At 44.0% G+C, this 11,272-nt stretch overlaps 1 protein-coding gene across 1 annotated transcript; it reads right to left on the reverse strand.

Moving 5' to 3' along the window:
• Window positions 1-4,826: 4,826 nt before the first annotated feature.
• MBLAC2 (metallo-beta-lactamase domain containing 2) lies at window positions 4,827-8,424 on the reverse strand. The gene is made up of 2 exons (XM_075727159.1): window positions 7,980-8,424; window positions 4,827-5,277 (listed from the first exon to the last, which is right to left on the reverse strand). The coding sequence occupies exons 1-2, from the start codon at window positions 8,422-8,424 to the stop codon at window positions 4,892-4,894; spliced, it is 831 nt and encodes a 276-aa protein (XP_075583274.1). The 3' UTR covers window positions 4,827-4,891.
• Between the last annotated feature and the right edge of the window lie 2,848 nt (window positions 8,425-11,272).

Below are 11,272 nucleotides of genomic sequence, written 5' to 3' on the forward strand. Positions count from 1 at the left end.
CAGGCCAGAAACATGAGGCAGCTGAGGGACCAGAAAGTGAAAAAGTGATGGAAAACAGTTAGAAGCAGGGGCAGGCAGATCTGGGAACCTCTAGTTTTAAGCAAACATTCTGCTCTGCATGAAGATGGTGCTAGGTGACCTCAAGATGGTCCTTTGCAGCCCTCTCTTTCTTTCTTGTCTGCAAGAAGTCCAATAAAGCATTGAATTTCTCATCTGCAAACCAAACCTGTCCCCTTATCTGCTGAACGCCAATGAAAAATATTAATTCCTGTTGCTAGGACAATTTACCATATCAAATCTGATGTCAAATATGATTTTCATAGTACATGTAACAAAATTCCTTTGACTCATTGGTAAACCCATTTATTGCAGAAGGAGTACTGATGGATTCAGCGGACACCTTGGTTTCCTAGTATTCCCGCTTCAAACATTGGGGCAGAACAGGAGGCGAAATGCTTGTAACTGGGGCACCGAAATCTTGCTGTCCTGTGCTGTGGTGACACAGTGCTGCCGACTCTTGATGTGCATCTGAACTTACTACTGACCCCAGATGATGGAGAAAGGCTTTGCACACCCTTCATTAGACCCAGAGTGGAAGTTGTGAGTTGCCACATTTTATAAACTCAGATCTGAGGTGTCTTACTTCCAGTAGAAGTTATCTTGTTCCTAGATGTGCGATGGGGAATCACTGATACACAGCTGTACAGCACTTTGAAATGATGATGCCTGATCAGCTGGGTAGTCCTGATTGTTAGGTTGTATGATAAAAAACAATTCTGCATCACCAAAAAGGACAGGGGAACAAGGCTGGGTGGGGGACCCCAATAACCTAATCCTAGAAGTGGAGCCTCCTAGCTGGCTGCTCCCAAGCTAATTTTTTTAGTTGTTGGATAAACCAAACATTGTAATATTTTAAAATTATTTTAATTCCCTTATATCCCTCCTAATTACTTACAATTCATTCATTTCCCTCATAAAATTGTCTTATTTCTACCTATATTTGCCTTCAAATTCTGTCCTCATCACCCCATAAAACTCAAAATTTAACAAGGTAAAGTCATTTTGAAATTGAGATCGTATTTGTGCTAATATGCAAAGTGATGGACTTGATGACTGCACATTGACCCTGGAACTCCTGGGAGGAAAACAAATGCATCATATTAACTGAACAACCACATATCCCTGAAGTCCAGTTATCAGTTGTCTGCAAGGAACTGTATCTTCATCTTTAAACAAACGGGCATTTCACCTTCTTCATTTATTCTTGGCTTTATACAGGCTTGCTTTCTTTTCTGATGGTTTTCATGACAGCAGCTTGCTTTTGTTATTCATGGACTAATTTCCAAGAAACTTCCACAGTTTATCAGTTAATAGGGAGTCTTATCTTTTGTCAGAAACTAGGCAGCAGGTATGCTAGGCATTATTTCAAGCTCCAGTTATGTGCTGAATGTGACCATTTTTGTTTCAAGTACAGTGAACAGCTGTCATTAGCTACTGTCTTGTGTGGAAATAATAATCTATGTCACCACAAACTGAAACTAACCCCCAAATATATACTTTCATCACATCCACATTTTCTGTGTCTGAATTTCATTGAAAACCTAATTCTGATTTTTTTTAAAATGTGGTGGTGGGTTTTTAAGAAGTACCCACTCATGGTTTTATACAAGCTTTGCAGCATCCATCTATGATATGTAAATATTTCCAATGCAGTCTCTTGCTCAGAAGCATAAAAAACACTGCTAGCAATTTCTAAAGATTTTACACTCCATTTAGAATGAAAAAGTGCTTCTCTTAAAAAGTACCTAGAAATTATGACTGGACTGCATAGGATTGTAACATTTTTTATTATTATTATTATTATTATCCATGATAAACTTTTTTTATGTGTAAACTGTTGTTTAACATCACAAAAGCCTTGACAGATTACAGAGCAAAATTTCCCATCTGATTTTTTTGTCAATCCCTCAGTCTACTGAAAACTGCGTTAACATGCATTTAGATTTCACAAATAAATCAACACAGTTCTAATGCCCAAGATGTTGCAATACTTAAACTTACAATATATGTTTTAAATATTTAATCTACGTAGTGTTAAAGGGACACTGTCAAGCTCTTACGACTAAAGCTTGGTAACTCTCAACACAAACAGTCAGAGCCAGTTCTTTATGTTTACCATGTTATCATTTACCTAGTAATGAATTTCTTATAATACAAAAATAATTTTGAAACCCTCAAAAACTACTTTCAACTGGATTATAGCAGCAGTTTATTAACATGCTCCATTTTGGGCTATGTTCACATAAAGCTCACTTCTGAGCTAGGAAATTATTCCTTAGATTTTGGTCATAGAAAAACAGGCAATTGCTGTTACCTGTGTATACTTAATGGACTTATGCATGGATTCACAGGGCATTTTGACAGTGATCTGGACATTTAAGGATCTTGTAGCTGATACTGAGTACAGATTTAAACACAAATGGTGGAGGATATATTTCCTTTTTGAATTCGCATGCCTGTGAGCCTTCTCTTAAGGAGCCCAGGTTTTACAATACAGTAAAATCTGGCTACAGGGCTTCTAATATTGGATCAAATAAACAAACCAATAGTGGTATAACACGAAATGTTAATTCAATGTGATCTCACTCTCCTAATGAACATTTGCAAAATTTTAGCAACTGGCATACTGGTGTAAGCTTCAGTGCTTTGTATTTCTTCAGCCATTCTGACTTTCCTGCTTGCCACCTCAGATCTGTGACTGCCCACTGTGAACCCTTGGCTATCAAGAATGGTGCCTGGACTGCCTTGTAAATAGCAGCACGTGCCAGCAAGCTAAAACGGAAAACCACGCTGGAGTTTGTTCTGGGCCTCTTCACTGAATGGCTTTTTTGCTTCCCAGGCTAACCTTTTGTATTTCTTCCTCTGGCCAAATGAGGCCAAGATAAAAATCTCTTAGCTTCATTTATTACAGAAGTCTACCCACTGATTAAACGCTTCTCATGTAATACACTGATGTACTCTGATTTCTCAAAAAAAAGAGACTATGATCTGAGTGATATCAGGTCTTTCAAGTGCTGCATTGCTACACCTGTCCTGCCCATTTATAATTCTTCTTCACCTTGGAGATGGGCGCTGCTTACAAGAACTAGGCATATCACAACCTGTCAGTACAAATCCTGATGAAGAAAATATTCAAATAGTAAAGGCAGGAGTGCAGTGATCTGTGAAAGGAGGGAAGTATTACATAAGATACTCTCTTTCACAATTTTTGGACAGAGATGCATTTTACTTGGCAACTTTTTTTTTTCCACCAGAATTTATACCTAGTGAGAAGGCTATCAATTTCCACTCCCCCATGCCTTAGACAGAGCCCAAACTTTGGCCTCTCTTTCTGTTGGGTATGATGAGAGGCAGTGAAAAAGCTTCCCTGTAAAGTGAAAGCCAAACAAATAAAGTTAAACACCTCTAAAACTTGGGAAAAACATTTGCGCTTTTTAGGAAAGTATATATGTCTACATACAAAAATAACATCAGACAGTGTACTTTTAAAAAAGTTATATATATACCGTTAGAATAATTACACAAACTTTAGCCATTTCAACAGCTGTTAAGTATCACACATTCAATGTTCATAAGCCAGTTACAATGTCATTTAGCATTTCTCAATAGATTCAACTTTTTTTGGAACAGCATCAAATGCAATGCACTTTACTTTTCATAAAAACCATATGCATCAAACACCTCATAAGTAAACAGTACGCAGTTCGAATTACATTCACTTTGTGGTAACAAGTGCTGTTTAATCCAGCACCTGCAGTAGGGCAAGGTCATGTTACAGCCTCCATCCTTCCCCTACCACAGAGCATTAACAACCAAGTTACAATCCAGTCACATGAAAATACTCTTCAACACAAATAAAACCTTTAAGCTTGTTACAGTCCAGTTGTCTTGAATTTACAGAACAACTGCAAATAAAGTTTGTTTTACGAGCTCATCAGAAAAAAGCCAAACACATCAAGCAAGGGCTCAATCCACTTTGTACAAACTAGTCTAACACATTAACTCATTAGTTCACAAATTCTCTTAATTCCTAACTCGCACACCTATAAGCAAAACAGTTCCCTAGCTGACGGCAGAGTGCTCGTTCTTGCTCCTCTGTCATGGTGCAGGCGTCCCCTGCACTACACCGGGAAGCACGAAAGCCTCAACAGGCTGTCTGCTGTTGGATCCACATCAAAAGCTTTTTGGGTAAGCTGATGTATCTATGTACCTTCCAGCTTGGAAGTGTGGTCTACAGCACTTCCATATGTTAGTGGATTCTAAAGAAACTGCCACACAGCTACTTTGCAGGCAATGATGGGTACAGCAGACACCGAGCGGCAGGTGACAATGGCTGCAGAATGGTCCTTACCTCTTTCTGCCCACCTGTGTAGGTGCCCTTCTTGCTCTGACCTGATGGCACTGCTCCCAGCACACACCAGGTCTTAGCACAAGCTGTGTTAGGCCAAAACCTGAGCTGGAGCTGAGTGAAGAGTCACAGATCTAGTGCTACACCAACAGGGTTTCAGGCATGAATGTAAAACTTCTCATTTTGGCATATATGCATGTCAAAATGGTAACAAAAATAAAACAATGTATTTCAATCAGAATACATGTGCAAACATGCCCTGAAAAAAATAGAAAGAAAAATGGTAACTTTGGCTCAAGCTATGAGCTTACATATTTTTTATAAAAATAGGAATAAAATAGGCAAGCAAAAATAGAATTTTTGCAGCTCATCTGTATCAGTTTGCCAGCTCTTTACTAATGCATACTCCTTTCGCCTGTATCAACACTTTGACAAGCCATTTAGTTTTTTGACAGGGAACAGATCGCACAAAATGCACTGTCACTAAGAAGTGACTCTTGAATTTGTAATGCGAAGTGCTATGCTTGCAATGGATCTCATGGCACAAGTAGAAACCTTGTGACAAACTCCAGCTTGTGAAATATAGTTGGAAGCTAAACGATACAGCCTTTCTGCCCCAAATATGTTAAAATGCCCAGGCAGTACCTTCTCCACAAGACCTCTGTCCACTAACTCCATGAGGCGCTGGCAGCTTACAACGTAATCACTTATTCTGCTGTAGGGAAGCCAGTCAATCATGGATCCGTCGTACACCACGTCTCCGCTGAACAAAATCTTCTGGTCTTTGTCGTGTAAGCAAATACTGCCTCTTGAATGACCAGGCATGTGCATGACAGTAAGCTGTCGGTCTCCAAGGCTGATCACATCCCCTGTAAACAGATGTGTTACAGGAAAACATTTGCATTTATCGTGTGTATTAAACACCACAAAGAGTACGATCTACCCATATGCTGGCAGTTTGTACATACTATATAGCCACAACAATGGGAGTGGGACATTTATTTTCTTGGTGAACGCCAAAGAGGAATCTGAAAGATGTGCTTGATGTTAGGGTATTTTCCAGTGATAGTGATAGTTAACACAGGCTTGGGCTGTGTTAATTGAATCTGTTCTCACCCTAATAAACTAAACAGTGTGAAAAGAAAGGTGATGGAGAAAATAAAACAGGAAACAAACAGAACACATCTAAGCCAGGTCTCCTTTGAAAGTTTACAAGTAAGTGTTTCACAATTTATTATAATTTTACCCTCACTTAGTTCGCCTAGAATTCCACTGCTGTTACTTTTGAAAGGCCAAATGACAGAACATAAAGTGCTGCAGGAGAACCAAGACTGGCCTCCACACACTTTCTTCATCTCATTCAATCAGATATATTAAAATTGGACTTTCTTAACATTAGGTCATTTTTTTGGCCAGCTTAAATGTGAATGCCTTTTCATTGTACTAGCCACTGAACTGATTCTTTCAGCAGAAACTCAGTCTAGGGATGGAGAACAGGCCAAGTAAGTCTGCTGTTGATTTTGAATTGCTATGCCAACTTTATTATAAATGTGAAAAAAACATTAATTTATAGTGGTAAATATGTAAACTTCCGGCCCACGTAGGGAAAGATGACCAACATAAAAGCAACCTTCTCAGAAGCAGCTGCTTAACAACTACATGAAACAATTCTAAAAGAAATAACATCCAGTACCACTGTAAAACAGTGCTTAAAACTGTAGTATACATTTAAAGTTCCAAGGAGAACAAGAGAAAGGTACCAAACCTCTATAGTGTATTAGAAACCTGAAAGTTACAGATCTGTCTCACACCAGAGACAGGCATGCCACAAGCTGACTCAAGACTCAGCAAACCTAAAGGTGCTTAACTCTTGAACGGCAGATCTTTTGTGATAAGACCTGATGCGCTTTGGTACTCAATGAAAAAGGATTACTGAAAATGCTAGAACAGAGTTTGGAAGGCACTGTATAGCTACCATCTGACCATGCTGTACCTACCGCGGAGAGGGACCCCTGTGTCTGCAGAAGGGGCTAGTTTCAAAATGATCAGAGTTTTTAGCCAAATTCTCTTTCAAGGAAATGTTGAGAAGCCTTGGTAGGAGAAAGAAATAGAGGCGACTTGAGATTTTCTGCTCTGCTTTTCCAAGCACCTATGCGGGATGGCGTAATGCAGCCAAGAAGAGACTTAAGTTCCCTGCAAAAGGTGTCACCTCTCTGCCAGACGGCTACCCTTTAACTTCAGCTTCACCATATTGTGCAGCTACATTGGTTGTTGCCAAAATAACCTAGTCATTGTTACCTATGACAGACTAAATGGAATTTTTTTATCTGTTACAAGCCACTTCTGTAAATGTTACATTTATGTACATCCTGTAGAACAAAACTTTTCTTCTTCACAGTACATCTTTCAGCAAACTGCTTTGCTCTTTACACTGCTAAGCCTTGGCAGTTTATAAATAAGAAGGATCACCAAATGCCAGAACTGATTGAGGTGCTGCCATGCTGTTCGAAGCCTAAAGCTAAACCTGGGGTGCTCAATTAGTCAGTCACTCAATTAGTCACTAAAATTGTTGAAGGTTAACTCTGAAACCTAGCTAACATCCTATCAGGCCAAGATGGTTTTGTAAGCTGACGAGTAAAGGACACTTAATCATCCCTAATCAGAAGAACAAACATTCAGCATCCTTTAACCAAAGACATCCCAGAGCAACTAGACCTTGAAGAAGTATTGAGAAACTGATAAAAGGGAACATCCTACCCCAGAAGGCGTGGGAAAAACTGCACGATTGCCAAAAACCAGTAACTGGGGGAAAGGTAAAAGTGGCAGGGGTAGATCACGACCACCACCTCAATTTAGGACCAAAAGGATCTCCCCAGCACCACCACCCGTAAGAAGCACGTGTGCTAATTTACATAGCAAGCAAGGCTAATTAGAATATAGTTGACCAGTAGCAGATAGGAGGGCAATTACTAACCAATCATAGTAAAAGGATAATTACTAACTCTGTCAGTTTTGTGTATAAGTAAGGTGCAGAAAGTCTCATTTGGTCTGCTATTTGTGGAATCAGCACCTAGCAGCCATGTCTGTGCAGAAATGAAGTAAAATTGGTATCTCGACTCGGTGTGCGGATTGGATTGTTGCACACCGGGTAACAAACTCCCTTTGTGAGATAACAAAATTACTGTCAAGCGATTCTCATTCTAAGGCAAAAAAAACCCGCATCAAGAGGCAGACTAGGCCAGCACAGGGAGTTTAATGCATGTTTCTCAGCTCCCCTCAATACTTTCAGAACCGGCAGCAACAAGAAGCTGACCCAATAGGTATCCTTCTCGCCCTGCTCAAGCTGAGGACGGCTGCCAGGCCCCGCAAAGCGGGCGGCAGGGGCGCGGCGCCAGCCAAGCCACGGGGTTTGTCGGGCGAGCGGCGCGAAGCGCTACGGGCAGAGAGGCCGGGCAGACCCTGCCCCGCGACCCGGGACGCGCACTAACTAAAAGCCTTCTTTAAGCGGCTGCCGCTCGGGCGCGGGCGCGGACGCGGGTGTTGGCGCAAATGGCGCCGCGGGCCGCCTTACCCTCCTGCAGCAGGCGGGTGGGCCGGACGGGCGGGACGCGGAACTGCCGGGCTCGCCAGCCGGGCCGCGGCGGCCGCGCCACCTCCCGGTCCGACAGCCAGGTGACGGCCTCGTAGTTGTCGCCCCGCTGCAGGGCCGCCGCCTCGGCGCTGTGCACCGCCACCTCCTCGAAGTGCTGCAGCCCGCCCGAGTGGTCGAAGTGGACGTGGGTGGCGACGGCCAGCAGCGGCCGCGGACCGGCCCCGTCCGGCGGCGCCAGCAGCCCGGCGGCCCGCAGGTAGTCGGGCAGGCTGCGCAGCCCCAGCCCCGCGTCGATCACCACGTCCCGCTGCGAGCCCCGCACCAGCCAGATGTTGGCCCGGTTGCCCGACTCGTAGAAGCGCTCCTGGATCCAGAAGATGCCGCCGCCCAGGGGCTTGTGAGCGAACCACTCCAGCGCCGACATGGCCCGCCCGCCGCTCCACGACCGGCAGAGCCCCCTCGCCGCGGAGGCGGGCGGGGCGGCCCGGGCCCGGCCCACTGCGGCAGCCGCGGGCGGAGCGCGGCGGCGGGCGGGCGGCGGAGCCCTGAGGGAGCGCGGAGAGGGCGGGTGAGGGTGGCGAGCCACTGCGTGAGGGGGCGAAGGGGCTGAAGCCCCCTCCCCGGTCGTGGCAGGGCTGCCCGGGGGAGGCGGCCCAGGGCCGTCTGCGGAGCGGGGAGTAAAGCTGTAAAGGCCGGGCGGTGCGGGGGGCGGGGGGACCTCCGGCGGCGTCCGGCGAGCTGGGGCGGGGGTGGTGCTGGTGGTGGTGCTGGTGGTGCTGGTGCTGGTGGTGCTGATGGTGCTGGTGCTGGTGGTGCTGGTGGTGCTGGTGGTGGTGCTGGTGGTGGTGCTAGTGGTGCGGCGGGCGGAGAGAGGAGCGGGAAAGGGCGAGGGAGGAGCCGAGGGGCTGTGTTCTCACATGGCAGGGGCTGGTGGCCGTCGTGACTAAGGTTTACACCCTGGTACCTTCAGGGGCATCAGGTGGGGGGGAAACCAAACCAAACCCCAGAATCTCCGTGTTTAAATGTCACTCCTTTCTCTTATATCTGCTCTTCCCTTCCTCTGATTGCACCCGCCGCTGGAAAGCAAGGATCCGGACACAACCGAGTTGTGTTCTGAGGAGAACGTAGGATAACGAGAGCTCACCGAGCCCTGAGGCTTCTCACGCCCGCCGCCATCGTGCCAGCCAGCTTGCAGCCAGCGGGGACCGCGTTTCCACGGGCCTTTCCCTCCCACAGGCCTCTGCAGCCTTCCCCTGACTGACTGCGCAAGCGACAGTGTACGTAGTTTCAAAGGAATTTTAAAAGCATAAATCTGAAATTTGCCTTCTTGTTTACAGAGTAAATGACACACAAACTGTCCCTAAACACAGACGTGTCCAGGTGTGCCATGAGGCATCCCTCCTGGCAGCCAGAACACTAGTTGTTGCGGGAACTTTGTCACGCTCGGTGTCTTAGTTGTACACCTCAACTTTTCCTTCACCGTTTCTCCGGTCATCTGTCACTGTGGCTTTGTGGTATGCTCAAAAAAAAATCAGGAGTTTCAGTAAAACTGTGGAGTTGAAATACCACCAGTTTTAAAGCTTGTTACTTCTCATCAGCCTATTTCAAGAAAATCTTACCGAGAATTAATTTGAAAGCAGCATTTTAAAAATGGACCCTTGCATTCACCATATGTAATGCAAACAGTGTGCCTCTCCTCGCTAGCTGGACATCTCCCTTAACTTTTTTTTCTTTGTTTTCTTCTGTTGTTGGTTCCCTTTTTTCACACATAGGTAATATAATTGCTCATGTTTGGGGCTTTACTGTATCTTTTCTCTTTCTCCATTCTACCAGGCTCACATCTTGATTTTCATCCTGTTTTCAAATGAGTTTGCTATTTTTTTTTTTTATTTCCAGTTAATTAAATGTTCTGGCTTAGATTTAGCTTTGTTGTCTTTCTTAAAATGATTTATTTGGGTCTTTCTCCTTATTTTTAGACAGTTTTCTGTGCTGCTGAGTGATGTGGAGATGCATAATGTGATTTTGTTTTATCCGAGCACAGCTTATTCTTGTTGAAATTAATAAGTAGGAAAATACTTTCATCAACCTAGTTTTCACTAGCATCTAAGAAAAAGGCTATTGCTTCCATCTGGGGGAATCTTAAAAGATCTTAATCTTAAGTATGCATTTCTTTGCTCCTAATCATAATTCTTTCCTGGATTTCTTGTTATTTTAGACAAGTGTATGAGAAGCTGTAGTTATTGTGCTGTTTCTTAGTTCCTGTTTGAACTTGTTACCTCACCTGCACACTAATGGTGGGAATAGTTGTGATGATACAGGTACAGCAGTAAGTCTGGAGCAGGCACGTTCTTACCCAGCAGGGTGCAATAACAACCTTGCAATTAATGGTAAACAGCATATGGGATTTCTGGGCTGAGGCCTTGGGGTGATCTTTACATGGTCTTGGGGAGTGAGCAGTAGCACATTGCTTCAGCCAGGCGTCACTCGGGTCCCATTTCGTGACACCTTCCCCTGCAAAAAAACCATGTTTCTCACATTTTGCTTTACTTGCCAACCCATGGGTCATACAGTCCTGAGGTGGAGATAGGTGTAACAGTGAGGGCGGTGAGATGTGACTGTAAATGTAGTTTTGCAGGCTATTTTTCTTTTACATCCTTGGTGAAATATTTTAGTTAGAAACAACCACCTTTGATCAGCAGTTAGCTTGCAGATGTGCTGGAGTGGAGCAGAGAGAGCTGTTGTGAAGAAAAGTCCTTTGATGGTTTCATCTGGAACCTCTTTGCTTTTGGCTCTTTCTCAGTACCCAAAAATAGTTACAAAGGTAAAGGGGGAAAAAAAAAATCTGAAGGACAAAGAAGCCATGAGTAGCAAACACAAACTGTTTTTTGGAGAAAAGCTGAGAAACTGTAAAACATTTTCACAAAAAGTTCAAGGTCCTTGAACTTCTTTTTTTCTTTTTTTAATCTTGTGTTTTTTCTGGTTCTTGTACCCTGATTGAACTCAAGTCAGTGTATCTAAGGTTTAGAAGAAGAAAGTTTAAAACTCGTAGATTAGGAGGTAATTTCAGGCATGCAGAGGTGGCTAGGAGAAATGAGGGAACAGAACTGATTTTAGGCATGTACAAAATTTATAGCATGTGGAAGAACATGAGATGGGCACTCCAGGAGGGTCCTGGCGTGCGTGGAAGATAACGTCCTGACACAGCTGTTGAGCAAGTCAACTAGGGAAGGTGCCCCACTGGACCTGTTGTTTGTGAACAGAGAAGGACTTGT

This window comes from Pelecanus crispus, chromosome Z (genome assembly GCF_030463565.1).
Source record: "Pelecanus crispus isolate bPelCri1 chromosome Z, bPelCri1.pri, whole genome shotgun sequence".
Taxonomy (NCBI): domain Eukaryota; kingdom Metazoa; phylum Chordata; class Aves; order Pelecaniformes; family Pelecanidae; genus Pelecanus; species Pelecanus crispus.

Coding starts and splice junctions, on each gene's coding strand:
- MBLAC2 (XM_075727159.1), bottom strand. CDS start 8,424: ATGTCGGCGCTGGAGTGGTTCGCTCACAAGCCCCTGGGCGGCGGCATC. Junction 5,278..7,979: donor CACCCGCCTGCTGCAGGAGG/GTAAGGCGGCCC, acceptor ATCTGTTTACAG/GGGATGTGATCAGCCTTGGA.